At 34.0% G+C, this 15,873-nt stretch overlaps 1 protein-coding gene across 7 annotated transcripts in view; it reads left to right on the forward strand.

Annotated features, from left to right (window-relative positions):
• Positions 1-15,873, forward strand: part of LOC117169747 (ARF GTPase-activating protein GIT1) — a 217,037-nt gene that overhangs the window by 132,737 nt on the left and 68,427 nt on the right. For all 7 annotated transcript variants that reach the window (XM_033356589.1, XM_033356267.1, XM_033356417.1 and 4 more), the window contains one exon: positions 1,557-1,727. In XM_033356589.1, the coding sequence (XP_033212480.1) occupies positions 1,557-1,727 (171 nt within the window). The remainder of the gene's footprint in view (positions 1-1,556; positions 1,728-15,873) is intronic.

Consider the following 15,873-nt stretch of genomic DNA (forward strand, 5'->3'; position numbering starts at 1 on the left):
CATAAGGACAACCGCAGGATTTCGTTAGAAGCGGGTATACACACACAATTTGTTTTCAATAAGTTTACATACGTATCAATAATAAGCGTGTTACTGCTTTTTCTTATTTGAAAAATGATATTGATTTATAAATGCAAGCTAGAAGTAATTGCAAAACAATGATAATTTACGAATATTTTGTACACAAAATACTGGAAAGTTTATTGAGAAAGTAATTGATAATCATCGGAGTTTTTACAATTTTTACATTCCTTGTTCTGTATTTATAGATGTAGTATCTGCACAAAAAAGTGGGGAGACCTCAATTTTTTTACAGATTATAATGAAAATCTCAGCAGCAAAAACTTTGATAAATACACGATAAAGTACGTGTTGCATATGAAGGTTTTGACTATACTAATACAGGTTTTTGAAATTATTTCAAACTGGAATGTCGTCTTTGGGAAAATATGGAATGTCGGTTCCCACCTCCAAAACATTTGGGTAGTAATAGGGTCAGGTTCTGTGAGTGGCGCTGCAGCTCGTCAGCTAATTATTAAGTATTAATGCAACATACAATTTTTACATAAATCTGTAAATGTTTCATCGCTGTAAAATATTCTCATTTTTAGGTCTTCAAATAATTCAGCTTTTTGAAGCCGCCGCCAATGGGCCTATATTTTTGTCAAAGGTCATTTGTCAGGTCTTCAAATAATTCAACTTTTTGAAGCCAGCGCAAATTGGCCTTTTTTACAAGGTTATATTCTAAGCTTTAAAACCTTGTAGCGATTTAAAAAAAATGTATTTGTTGCAAAATTAAATTTTTTTTAACAATTATCGAAAAGGAAAAAGGAAATCTGTAAACAGAGGGTTAATAACAAAAGAGTAGGCAGGTGTCATCTTCAAAACTAAATGACACACTGAGATAATTCTCAAAGAAAATTGACGTTTTTTGGTTTCTGAAAGTGGTGTATGAAGGGACAATGAGCAAAAAGTTGCGCTTAAATTGGTCTTGTCCGCTGGTTGTCAGGACATTCTGTCCGGATATTAGATAACACATTAATGAATCTATATTTACAATTTTTTGAAATTCATAAAACAATTATTCTATGCTTTCAATACCGTAAATCAATGAAAAATTAAATTTTGTATATTGATTTCTAATAAATATCTATTATTATTTGATAGTTTACACTTTAAGGTACCTGCGCTACGAATAGTGCAGCGACTAAGTGCCTGGACCTTCTGTAGGCATTGTTATTAGGCAAGTGACGCAGAATGTGTTTGTGCATGTTCGACCAACATTTTAACGATTCGCAGATTTATGACAATAATTCGCCGTTTAAGTTAATTGTTTAAGTTAATTACCTGTATCTTTCCTTACAGTGCTTCGGGCTCATTCTGCCTTTCACCTGGTTCCTTTACTTCTTTACCTAAAGCATTCGATGAACTATCCATGTACTTTATATTTTACGCTCATTGATATTTTTTATTCGCATGGGAGTAGTCCCAAAATGTATATTACTATAATAAGTTTGATTAAATCTTCTCATTAACAATCAACATGGTATTTTCAGAAAGCCCTTGCTCCATTGGCTAAAGGTTTACCCTCTGTGGTGGAAGTACTCAGAAAGCAATTGAATCTCTCCGAATCGACGATAAGGGATCTACGGGAAGAAATTCGTTGTCTACAAAGTTCTATTGAACGTATTTTAGAAGAAAACCGTGAATTGAAAAATATGATCCAGGTATGTTTTTGGGAAGAGCATAATGTTTTTTTCATTCGTAGTTTGACCGCATGTGATTACGTTCGTGACATATTTTTTATTAGTTTTAAATTATCTTTTAGAAGTGTTATCGCAAATACGGGCATTACCGAAGTGACTTGATCTTATTGTTAGGATTCCGCCTTAAGGTGAAACGGTAACTTCCTCCAAATAGTTTCAGCAAAACTACTCGCAAAATAATGCATTAATTCAAAGTTTGTTTTTTGCATTGTTAAAACTAAATCGAAATCTATTGCGGGCTTCTCTTCAAAATAAATTTTTTTTATTTTTAAAAAATTTTTATTAATAAAATCTTAGAATATCTGATTCCGAAAATTTTGGATGTTAAAAATGGGAGAAGCCCGCCATGCGGAAAGTAATAATAAACATAATATCAATAAAAAAAGATTAAATTATTCATTTATTTAAACAAGGTTTTGCTGAAAACAAAGTAAAATAATCCAGGAAAAATTCTGCGGAAAACCGGTTTTTTAGTTCCCGGCTTTACCGCCACTGGTTACTACTGATCTATTCTTGACTTGAGACTATCCTTGCGAAAACTGCAATGTCGGTAACATTGGAGAATTTATACCTACGTATACCTCAGAGCGAGACGAAGCCCTTGCTGATGACTGAGATTCTTTCTGCCAAACCTCTTGAAAAATAATGCAAAAATTGCAATTTCGATCATTTAATGTTTATTGCTACATATATTGATAAGGTGGGCTTCTTTTGAAATCAAATTATATCCGAAACTACACTTTTAGTATTTAATAAATAAAATGGAAGTGATTATTGAGCAATTTATCTCTGGGTAGATTTCGTTAAAAAAAGTTTTTTTTTCTACCAAAACACTAGAAAAATAATGAAAAATTTGCACTTTTGTTTATTTAATGTTGATTGATATACTTTTATATTTGACGGGCTTCTCTCGAAATTAAATTATATTCGAAACCACACTTTTAATATCAATAAAATAAAACTAATTATTAATCAATTTATATTTCGGTAGATTTCGGTAAAAAAGTGTTTTTTTTTACCAAAACACTTGAAAAATAATGCAAAATTTGCACTATTGTTTATTTAATATTGATTGATATACTTTTATATTTGGCGGGCTTCTCTCGAAACTAAATTATATTCGAAACTACACTTCTAATATAAATGAAATAAAAGTGATTATTAATTAATTTATATTTCGGTAAAAAAGTGGTTTTTTCTACCAAAACAATCGAAAAATAATACAAAATTTGCACTATTGCTTATTTAATGTTGATTGATATACTATTATATTTGGCGGGCTTCTCTCGAAATTAAATTATATTCAAAACTACACTTTTAATATCAATAAAATAAAAGTGATTATTAATTTATATTTCGGTAGATTTCGGTAAAAAAGTGTAAAACACTCGAAAAATAATGCAAAATTTGTACTTTTGTTAATTAAAAATTTTTTTTTGAATTCCAGGGATTAGAAAATTGACAATTTAAAATTCTCTAATTTAAAAATTCCTAAATAATAAAACTTCCGATACAGCTTATGATATTACTGAATTTGAAAAAGAAGCATAATATAAAATTTACGTGATATAATTTCTGAAATAACAAAATATCCGATACTGTAATTTTCTAATTACTACATTTTCTATTTGGAATATTTTATTTTTGTAGAATTTTCAGTCGTCCTCCTGAAGCGGATTAGGTTTTGGGATTCTAGGTGCTGAATGAAATTGCTCGACCGCGCCACACCTCGAAGACCCGAACAGTGGCCCAAATATGACAATTTGTTCCAAAATAGCCTAGCCTTAGAGCAGTGTTCGGCAAAATTTTTGCTTGATTTTCAGGTATGGTCAGGCTCCACCCGACTTAATTTTTTCTACTACTTTTCGGTCATGTCCAGTGTCATATCGTAAAAGGCAAAAGACACACAATAATAAAGCATATATGAATATATAACTTAGTGTATGTGAGCTTACTCCAGCAAGGGTCTTTTGTCCACAGGCATGTCAAAGTAAGGAAATTTTTAAACTTTTAATTTTTGAACTAGCGATTTGAAAATAGCATTATCAGCATCTACGCATTTTTCCGATTTTCCAAATTCGACTATTTTGTTGAAAATTTAATTAGCTTATTGAAGATTAAACGTTAAAAAGGTTTGAGCGCGCCTAGGGTGCGCCACTGTTGGTTCTCCCGCTTCGCGCTCGATGATGTATGTATCTCGCGCTTCGCGCTCGTTTATATATTTACCTCGTGCTACGCGCTCGGTCTTTATATTTCTGCACATTCTTACGCAAACCTTTTAAAATTAAGACTCAAAACATCCACCACTGTAATTTTGTGATTGTGAATTCTCTTTTGTTAAAAGAACTTAGCTCGAAGGTTTGAGATCACCTACGGTACGCGACTGACGGCAATCGCACTCCGAGCTCGGTCTTTGCATTTCTCCCGCATTCATGGACACACCTTTTAAAGTCAAAGGTCATCGGGCCGAAAACTGTAATTTTGTGATTTTGAACTCTTTTTTTTAAAGCTCTTTTTGCTTTAACGAACACATTCTCATCACGTATCTCGTGCTTCGCACTCGATTTTGTCGACAATTTCAACTTTTCTACATTATATACAACACTTTTATATCAAATATGATACATTCTTTATGTAACTGTCCCTGGGATTGCTTATTCAAAAATTGCAAAATAAAGAGCAAATTGTATTTATCAGGATTATTTTTATATTTGTTTCTTATTTTTCTTTAAATTGTATTCTAAGCTGCGCTGAAACATGTATCATTGTGATAAATTTATACCATTACAATTCATAATATACATAAAAATTAAATCATACTAATTCTTATTTCCTTGTTTTTATAATTTAAAAAATTTTTAATATTGTTTTTTACAATTAAATAAAAACTACTGCGCATCTGCATAGGGTCTAATAAAGGAACATTTATAGAGTTCTATATAGGATCCTATGTCCTCTTTCGTCTTTTCTGTCCTTTTTCCAAAAATTTAATTTTTTAATTTTTAATCTTATTTTTTACAATTGAAAGAAAATCGACTCGTCCTATCTAAAAATGATTAATAATAAATTTATAGATCTTTTCAGGCGAACATTTTTTTATGTTAATTTTAGTTTGTACCTTGTGTCGTTTGTTCAAGAAAATTTAATATTTTTTTTTTGAATGTTATTTTTTACGTCCAAAGCCAAATCTACGTATCCTATCAAAAATTTTAGCTCTTTTTTGGATGAACAAGTTTTGTCATATTTTTTCGTAGCTTGTGTCGCTAGTCCAAAAAATTTTTATTTTTTATTTTTAGTGTTATTTTTTACGACTAAAAACAAAATCTATGCGTCCTATCGAAAAGTGATTTATTAGAAATTTGTAGGTCTTTCCAGGGTGCGCAATTTCAGCTCATTCATTTTTTTCGTACCTTGAATAGTTGGACCAAAAAATGGAATTTTTGGATTTTTCATTATTTTTGGTACGATGAAATTGGGAATTTTCAACTTTTCGACCAAATTAAAAAAGTTGTTATGAACATCTTGTAGGACTTACAAAAATCAACGTTTTTCTTTTCTTGGCCTTTTTCATATCATGCGTTTTTTGGCTTAAAATGTTCATTTTAGTTTGTTTTTTTCGGATTTTGAAAATGCTCTAATTCTGATAATTTTCTTTTTATAGAAAAAAGTCAAAAGAATAAATTGTTTAAGTTTCTGAGTACTATGAATAACCGGTCATAGAATTTTGAAATCTTGAAAAAATGTGGTTTCAAAAATTTTTGGTAGTCAAATTTTGAATTTTCAACTTTTTCACCAAATTAAAAAAGTTTTTATGATCATCTTGTAGGGCTTTCAAAAGTCAACGTTTTTCTTCTCTTCACTTTTTTTCATGGCATGCGTTGTTTGGCTTAAAATGTTTTTTTTTTAGTTTGTTTTTTGGATTTTGCAAATGCTCTAACTCTGATAATTTTTTTTTTTTACAGAAAAAAGTCATAGAGATACATTGTTTGAGTTTCTGAGTATTATGAATAACCGTACATGTGCATTTTAGTTCATTTTTTTGGATGTTGAAAATGCTCTAACTCTGATAATTTTCTTTTTATAGAAAAAAGTCATAAGGATAAATTGTTAAATTTCTGTGTACTATAAATAACCGTTAATAGAATTTTGAAATCTTGAAAAAATGTGGTTTCAAACATTTTCAAAACGTGCTCAAATTTTGAATTTTGATCCAAAATAGCTGGGTTACGAACTTGTTCTTTCTTTTTAGACCTTAAAAAGTGTGCCAAAGCAGCATCCAATCTGATAAATTTTTCAAAAGTTTTCGTGCCTACAGAATACAGACTACAGACAGACAAACACCTTCGTAAAAATCGTTTTTTCTGACCCAGTGGGTCTCAAAACGTGGAAATTTGATGAAAATGGACAAAGCGAAATTTTACATAAAACCAATACCTTCTCATTAGGATGAGAATGTAAAAAGACCATTACATACGTGATAAATTGCAAAATTACAAAAAAACGTGTTTTCTTCATAAAATCAGATTTTCTGGGCGCATAGAAAATTTATAAACACAATTATATTAATTTAATTTTTTTCTTATTGGATGCGAATACATCATTTGATGTTTCACGCGCATATTGTGTAGACGAGATATTTGTCAATTTGCTATATTTCCCTTCAGCTGAGGAGGTAAGCCGTGAAACATGGTTTGATAAAAATGGTTGAATATTGTCTGTCTCTCTCGTTGCTAAGTTTCTCTTTTTAACAGGTCAAAAATTTTACCAACTGAATCCTACCAATTTTCAGGTATGAGGTTGTCTTCATACTTGACAGGGGGCACTAGACTGTATTTCCGATTTTCTTACAGATGTCACTGCAGTCATTGCCGTGCTCAGCCAAACCTACCGTTTCGCCTTAAGGCCATGCATTCCCATCCGTCTTGTGATTGCAAGGAACCCTTGCTATTTCGGCATAGATGTCTTGCACTCAATAGTTTGCATACCTGTGAGACAGCAAGCGCTGGTAGATTTGGCCAGGCTGGTTTAAAATCACCGTTATAAAAATACCCTTAACACAATCACAAGGGGTTCTTTCAATTATAGCGCGGTCAAGTGAGAGCTTTTCTCGCGCGGCAGTACTAATTTAAAATCATACCCTGGAGCTGTATTACCACGCGCTTTATATTTTGGTAGTGTAAAGACTTTAAACGTTAAACTTTTATGAGTTTAAGCCATGGGTCTCCACAATCCACAGGTGAAGCTTGGCCCAGGATCGATTCGCTATTTTTAGGATCTTTCAGTTTTTTTTCGATAGAAAACTAAAAGAATAATTAAGACCCATTCAAAAGAAATCTTAGTTGGAAGGGTGCGGTTCATAAACCTGAATCTCAAGGGCCTCATTTTTTTCTGCTATGGAAGAAGCAATTCTTTAAAGCACTTGACTTGGTCAAAGTATGACGATATTCCTGATAGATATGTGTCAAAGCTGAATAGATTTGACCTATTGGTCCGGAATCACCAGTAGATACAGTAAGTAACTTTAGGGACCCTGGTTTAAGCAAATATAGTACGAACTTCGGGCCAATTTTCCACATTAAAATATCGTACTTTAATAGGAATATCTCAACTTGCTATTATGCTTACATTTTTTTTCCGTGTACATAAGAACTGAGATTAAAATTGAAATATTTTTTTTAGTAACATGCAATAATCTTGTCTGATATGACAAGTGTATTTACAATCAGTGACATAACCCAGTATTTAGATTTCAATCCCAATAAGTTACAAGCTGTGCCCATACATCGTCGTTTAAGCCTCTTATTTCCTCTTGCCGAAGAATTTACTATTTTTAATATTTTCCATTGTGATAGCAATTTTGAGAAAACTCGATAATCTCTTTTGTTTTCTTACGGAGAAACTTTCCGCCTGGGCTTCATCCCTGAATCTTACTTTGGTTCAGCCCCTGGACAGTGCGAACAGTTTTGAAATGCGATTTAAAAACATGCTTCTTTTACAAACTTGCTAAATCTAAAAAAATGAGGTTTAAAAGTTTTAAAAAATTTCTCAAGTTTAATTAATTTTTACGCCGATTAAACCCTAACTAAAGTATTTTAGGAAAATAGCGGCCGAGATAGCATGTGAGAAAGACCCTCCTATTTTCCATTTTTGGCCGATTTTCGATTCTTAACTTCTACGTTCTGCATGCTTCAGGGAAGAGAATGGAGAAAATTGAAACTTAGGTAAATTAAAGCCTGAAATCTCTGTTTTAAAATAAGATGCAGAACGTAATGAAATATTTACTGGTTTTCGAATTGTCATAGAAAATATGAAAGCGTTTTCAAGACGAAAAGCGGTCCTTCGAGCGGCAGTCGAGGTGTTAATGCACGGGAAATAAGAGGTAAATGACTGACGTTACAACTCGATTGACCGCTTTTCGTCTCAGACAAGCTTACACATTTTCTATGGTATTTCGAGATCTAGTAAATCTTTAAGTATGTCCTTGTTTTTACTTAAAAAATGAGATTTCAGACTGATCTCCCTGAAGTAAGCAGAAAGTGAAGGTTAAAAATCTAAAATATGAAGTTTACAGTGCTAACTGCCAAGCCTTTAATCCCAGATTTAACGCTTTCACGGTGTTTCATTAAAAATAAAAGGAGGCGTTTCGGGTTTCACGTGTTTGCAAAACTACTAACCTGAAAAACTGCACCTGATCCCAGTGAAGTCGCGGTAAAATTTCAGCCCTAACCTCGTCTCACGATCGTGAGATAGGTGGTTATAGTCTGTAACGGAATCAATACGAAGATCCGGCAAAATTCTCGTGCACCTTGAGGACACGGAGCGACCCAAGGACGACCGCCTTCTGCATATTTCCTACAGGTCTTTTAGTATATTGTTGACACGCAGGGATGCTTTTTAGGCTATTAACCAGGGAAAGCTTGGCACCTCTAAGAGCGCCGATGATAAGGACGATGAATCTAACAGAATACTCCTGGTATAATGATGTTTTTGTCAGCTGGTGCCGAAAATTCGACAACAAACATGGTTCGCTTCTCGAAGTCAAGAAGAACCATGTCAGGCCTCTTGTGTGCAATTGAAACAATTGTCGAGAATATAAAGTTCCATTATATGCGGCAGTTCTCATTCTCGAAAATTGACTCTATTTCCCAATATATGCCAAAATGAAACCCCCCGTGCCAGACTTCAATCCGGGTGATTTAAGGAAAGCAAAAGTTAACTCACACGACATTGACTGATCCTCCACATTTCTGTGGACGATACCGTGCATCCTCTTATCGCGGAGCTGTTTGCGGTGTTTTTTCTCTTCTGATTTCTTAATGCGGGCTTTCAGGAGTAAGTACTTAAGATAGATAAGGTTTGAAGCATTTTGCTCACCCTTAATACTTAAGTTAAGTCCAAGTGTTTCAGCAGCCTCCTCCGCTGCTTTGTACAGAAACGCTCCTTTCCTCATTTCTTCGTGCTTTCTGACCATTTTAAGAAGAGGGTCTCTTCCATTTGCGACTCTGTGCTGTACCCGGAATACTCCTGTTGTGAAGACATTCAAGATTCAATATTCCGCATCCATCTTGACGGTGTGAGATGTAGAGTCGCGGAACAGAAGACTTAAGATGCATGCTTTTGTTTATGTGCGTAACCTTTCGTGTCCCGATATCGAGGGATCTGGGCTCGTTCTTCGTCAATGGAATCACTCCAAATGAATAGAGTACTACGGTAGTGGTATTTACAATTCTCTTCAGCGCAAAGGTGTCGTAAAGCGTTTCTGTCGACGGGCTGAGGGACTTTAGGGATGCCATTAAGTTTTCCTCGCTTTAAATAAATCTTGGTGCATTTGTCTAACCTAAATTCCATTCAAATTTCCGTAGTATATCGTTCGACAATCCCTAGAGCTAGATGTAGTTGCTCTTTGCTTTTAGCATATATCTTAAGATCGTCCATGTAAAATACATGAGTGACCTTGTAATTTCAATCTACAGGTTTTCAGCAAAAGTACCTGTCGGAATGGCGATGTGCTAGAGGTAGTGGCAATAATTTGAGGCAAAAGAGGAGTGGGGTCATGGTGTCGCTCTGAAAGACAACTCAAGCTCTCTATGTACCTCACGATTTGTGGATAAACCTTTAAGCTTTCCAAAAGACAGATAATAAGTCTATGGGATGTTGAATCGAAAGTTTTTTGGTAATCAATCCAGGGCATCGATATGTCATGCTAATAGGATGCTGCATCTTGGCAGACACATCTATCGATGAGCAGGTTCTTCCGACATCCAGCTACTCCTTTCTTTGAGTCGCGTTGTTCATACAGTTCTTGCCACACAGGTTCAATTGTCCGAACGATCCTATCATTTAGGATAGCTGTGAATATCTTCTACAGTGTGTTCAGACAAGTGATTGGCCTTTAATTCTTCGGGCCAGCTAAGTGGCCTATTTTTGGCAGGAGTATTGTGCGCCTGATGTTCAGCAGTTTTGACTTGTTGAGTGTGTGATAATGGGTCCGGAGTTCGCGCGCAAACTTTCGTACCTTGGTGGTAAAATTCTTTACCAGATGTGATGTAGTCAATCGCACACTGAATGCGGGACGCATACTGTCTTGCCCAACCTATCTTTATGGCGAGTTGATGCATTCGTCTTTTAGTCTTATGATCAACCGTTGGTTTTGTTTTACTGTTCGCATCGGCCAAAGCTCTTGCTGCATTATACACACAACAATTGATAGGCCAGAGGTCGGATTCTTCGGAAAAATGTCCACGAATCTCGTCATCCATGTCAGTCAGATCTTTAGGCTTGAGAGAAACCTGGGTGTTGATGTTTCTCCGGGTCATAAAGCATCGCTCTTCTTCTATCGGATGTCTGCCCGCTGTTGATCTTGGTGTCGCCTATCTGTACAGCCCTGTTGCCGGCCTGTTCTGGCTGTGGTAGAGTAGACGTTACGCTTACATAGCCCCTTTTGTGGCCCACCCATTATCGGGACCCCTGCGCATTCTGTTGTTTTGAACCGCACTTACTACAACTATGTTTAGTTTTGTCATTGTTGTTCCCGCGAGAAGTTAGAGAAAGCAGCTCATACATTCTTTTAGAGCCCCGCATACAAGGATAAAGCTACGATTTAAATATTTTATAAACTATTTATTTAAAGTTTATTTAAAGCAAAAAGGTCGCCCGTTATCCCATATTTATCATTCTAGACATCTGACCCAGGTGTTATTCAGCTTTTGGAACGGTTTTCACTTCTCCACTTGAAGGCTGGTCGAACTTGATTTGCCAATTAAGTCTTTTAAAAAGCCCGAGAGAACAGAAAGCTAAAACCGATTGATATTATATCAGTTGCCTCTATAGACGTTATTAGGGTGTTTTAAGATTTCGATGGCTTCTCTATGTTTCCTTGGAAAATTATTGTATTTTTTGGTTATTACGGTTGTTCAGTCACACAAAATGCTATGTCCTATTTTGATATGATGGGATCTCGCAAATTAAGGGAAAGGAAAGGATTTGGAATTCGAGAACTGAGTGAAGTCAATGAGGTTAAACCAATTTGAATTAAAATGTGGTTTATTAAATTAACTTACATTGTTTCGATGTTGAGATAGTCTCGATAGCCCGAACCGGGCGGCGAAGCCGCGAGCGGGCGAGCACTAGCGGTAGTATCCGGGCGATGAAGCCGAGTCACCGAAAGCAGCTAATGTCAAAGAAACGTCGAGGAGATTATCGTCCTGAGGCGTCTTTGTAGGTATCAAAGGGGTTGGGAGTGGAGCTTACGAGTTTGCCGATTATCAGACGGGCCGGTAGCACAAGACTGACTTGCAGTGACATTTCCACACTTTGAGGTCTTCCATCTTCTTTTTTCCGAAACAAATGTAAAAAATCCTGCCTCTAAAAACAAACATAGAATATAAATAAAATACTCTTTTTCTCCTAATTCTGCTTTTTCTTGTCCTATGTTAACAGCAATAACAACAATAAAAATAATCTAAAGTCTTGATTTCGATTATTTTTCTAAATATTTAAAAAATGTTTTTTATTTTAGTTATTCTCCTTCCCATTGAGTATATTCTTCGGAAGTTCCGTTTTTTGCTTTATCTTGATGTAGAATAACTTATATCAAAACTCTATTTTTTTTAAGTTAAATATTGTTTTGCCCTCTTATAGCCGTATTTACTTTATTTTTTCTTTATTTAATCGTGTTCAAAAATAAAAATAAAATTACTTCAGATAGCAATGAAAATGTAAAATACACTCTTTTTCATCGCAAATAATTTTAAATTGATTATTACTGTTATGTCGGTGAAGGTTGTAAAATGAATTGTTATGTGATGTTCGTTAAAGAGTAAAGTGAGATTTTACTTAATTTTGTATACGTCCTTGTCCCAATCCGTGGACGACTTTTCTTTCTCCTCTTTAATTATGTGTAATATTTTTTTTCTGTTTCGGTCTTTCGGTGTTAACCTTTCTTCCTATAGTTTTTCTTCTCTCCTTTTTGATCTTGATAATGCATCTGGAACATGATTTAAACTTCCTTTCCTATATTCAATTTCATAATCATACTCTAGTAATTCTAAAACCCATCTCGATAATCTGCCGTTTGGATTTTTTAAATTCTGAACCCATTTCAAGGCAATATGATCTGTAATGACTTTAAATGAGTATCTCTCTAGGTACGGTCTAAACTTTCTTAACGCCCAGACTACTGCTAAACATTCTGTTTCTGAAACAGAATATTTGCGTTCTGCTCCATTCAGATCTCTAATTGCAAAAGCTATATCACTATCATCGGGTTAAGTTGAAATGGACTTCCAAAATCAGGGCAGGATAAAATTGGTGCTATTTTTAGTAAGTGTTTAATAGTCGTAAATGCCGCTTCCTGTTTGTTAATCCATTCCCTATTTACTTCCTCTTTTAATAGCTTTTGTAGTGGTTCTATTATTTCTGCAAGTTTTGGAATAAATCGCCTATACCACGAAGCCATTCTTATTAATCTCTGAATTTGTTTAACCGTTTTTGGCCTTGAAAAATTTGAAACAGGTTCGATTTTTTTCATCTACCTGTAACTCTTTCTCGTTTACTTTGAAATCTAAATATTTTATTTCGGAACATCCAAATTCGCATTTGTCCAAACCTATTGTTTAACCTGAATTTTTAATTATATCTAAAACTATTTCTAAATATTTTAAATGTTCGAAATTTCTTAAAACTATTAGTATATTACAAGGTAACAAAATACATGCCGTTTTAATTCTGGTGTTATTGTTCTGCTCATCAAGTACTGGAATGTAGCAGGAGTATTTGTTAGTCCAAAAGGCATCTTTTTAAACTGAGGAATTCCTTTGCCCGGCACTATAAATGCTGTTATCGGTTTAGATTCCTCGTGCAACTGTATCGGATGATATGCTGATCGAAGATCTATTTTTGTCATATATTTTGCTGATCTTAAAGTAACCAATATTTCCGACATCAAAGGAATTGGGTATAAATATTTTTTAGTTATTTTATTTACTTTCCAAATAAAATCAAATTCAAAACAAAATTTGTATTTCCCATTAGGTTTTTAAATAAATACTATTGGGTTTGACCAATCACTACTAGAGGGTTCTATCATTTTTTCCTCTAAAAGTTTATATACTTCCTCATACATATATTCTTTTATTTTGGGTGATACATAGTAATATCTTTTTTTATAGGCTCATGTCGTTGCAAATCTATTTTATGACTAGTTAAATGATTCGGTTTCAACTCTGTTCCCTGATCTGTTACTTTTCTTTTAATTAAATTCTCTAATTTCACTTGATGTGCTTCGTTCAATTCTATGATTCCTTCCGAAATTTCTTCGCAAAATTCTAAATTTTTCTTCCTTCCTATTTTCACACGTGTTGTAATATTATTATTTATTACCGCATTGTTTCCAAAATTATACCAATTACATTTTCAAATTGCGAATAATTTTCTATTATCGAATCATTTTTTTCTCCTGTTTTATCGATAACCGTCTTCAATTTAGAATCATTTTCTTCTTTATCGCATTCCACTGACCCTCTAAATTCTATTTTTAATATCCTATATTTATTTTTCGTATGTATATTCGTGCTTATTTTGTTTCTATCCTTATTTATTTTTTTTTCTTTATCTGTTTTAACTAGCCTGCTTATCTAATCTACTGACGCCCACGCGGGCTCGTGCCAGTGTTGCGTTGCTCGCCTTGTAGGGTTTAGGGTGTGGGGCACCATGCCCCTGTACATTCTATGCCGGCTGGGGTGCTGGCGGGATCGAGTCTAGTGCATCACCTGTAAGGAGGGTCTGGGGTAGAGTGTATGGCGACACGGAAGAAGAGACTTTGCACGGTAGCAAATCTGTCTCTTTCTCTTGCATATTGTTTCTCAGGCTAATCTTCATTCCGAATTTTAATTTACTTTCCACGCTCTTCCTATTGTTACTTTCCTCGGTATCTTTCATTACCGGTTCCTGTATTTTAATTATATTCGCTTTTATCACGTATTTAATAGCCTGAATAATAAGTATTATTTTCAATTTTTGCCCATGTGCCACCATTAATGTATCGGTTTTTGGTTTTTTAATTTTTTAATTTAACTTTAATTGTTTCCATACAATTTTCACCTATATATGAGTCAGTTGCATCGGTATAAACTACAAAATTAAATATATGATCTTCAAAATCTATCAGAAGGTGAAATCTGTTTTCGTCCGATTCTTTTTTGTCTATTTCAAGTAATTTTGACGTTTTTTGGTTTCGTTCATTATTATCCGTCTTTAATAAACACCGTTTGCGTTTCGCTGATCTATACTTTACCAACAGTCACGTCGAAAATGGCCGATTTCCCCGCAATTGTAGCACGTTAATGGTTGTCGCGATCTATAATTAAAATCGCGGTTTCCTAAATTGGGATCCATGAAATCCTGTGCACTTGGATTCATTTCACCTTTGTTATTATCCCTACTAATTTCATGATTTGAATTTTTTAAATTTGTATTCTGTCCTTTATTTTTTTTGTCTTCTGATTTAATGTTATTTGTCGTGTCTGTGTGTTGCATTTAATAATCTAGGATCCCTATTTGGAAATCTTAGTTGAAAATTTCTATTTTGTTGATTTTGATACCTAGGTCTGAATTTTCTTTGTTGACTTTGATCATAGTTTTCTTCGTGATCTCTGTTCTGATTCTCATTTTTTAAATTATATTGGCTCTTATCATTTTCTGTATCTAATTCTGCAAAATTTGAAAAAGGATTTCTCGAAATATAAAGTTGCTATTGAATTCTTAAATTTTCATATGTTTATTATTCGCCATTTCAAACTTAGTCGTGGCGTTAATTTTTTGGAAAAGTTGTTTAATTTCTATCACGAACGCGTGAATGTTTTTATCTTGTTTCTGGTTACAAAATGTTATATTGTTTTTTTTTAATAATTTCTGAGTATTTTTCGTTTATATATGCATCTTTAAATTCTTCGATAAATTGGTCCTAATTTTGCCAATTATCTCGATTAACCTGGTACCAATTCAATGCTTCCTCTTCAAGAACCGCGTCTAAATTTTTTTAAATATCGACCTCGTTAATTTGGTACCTCTTTTGAACCTGATTAAACTATTCAAGCAATAACTTGGACTATTTTCAGTATTATTCTTAAATTTAATGGGCCAATTTGACATTATTTGAAAGGGTGTCTGAATCATTCCGAAAGGAAACAGTTGCTGGAATTTCTTGCGAATTACGTAATAATATTTCCTCTCTTTCTCTCTCGGTGTCTACTTCTATTAATTTCACCTAACAAGTCTGTTTGAATTAAGGCAAATTTGATTGTCTCATAATTTATTGCTTTTTTACCGATCTCTGTAAGGATTATCCGTCCCCTTGACCGCTGCTTCTATTAGTTGTAATTCTTTTTCTTGCACCTGTTAATGCATGTCTTTGCTAGTTAAATTCTAAATTTGTTTCTTTGAAATGAACCTTATTTTGTACGAGGGTAGTTCAATAAGTCCTTAGAATGACCAACAGATGGCGCGTGAATCGCTCCAAATCATCTGTTTTCAGTCAGCACCACTCCAGACTAGATATATGGTGCAGTCACAGTCCACATCTTCTGAGTTTACGTGTTTTTATAACCAA

The sequence above is a fragment of the Belonocnema kinseyi genome, chromosome 1 (genome assembly GCF_010883055.1).
Source record: "Belonocnema kinseyi isolate 2016_QV_RU_SX_M_011 chromosome 1, B_treatae_v1, whole genome shotgun sequence".
Classification (NCBI taxonomy): Eukaryota; Metazoa; Arthropoda; class Insecta; order Hymenoptera; family Cynipidae; genus Belonocnema; species Belonocnema kinseyi.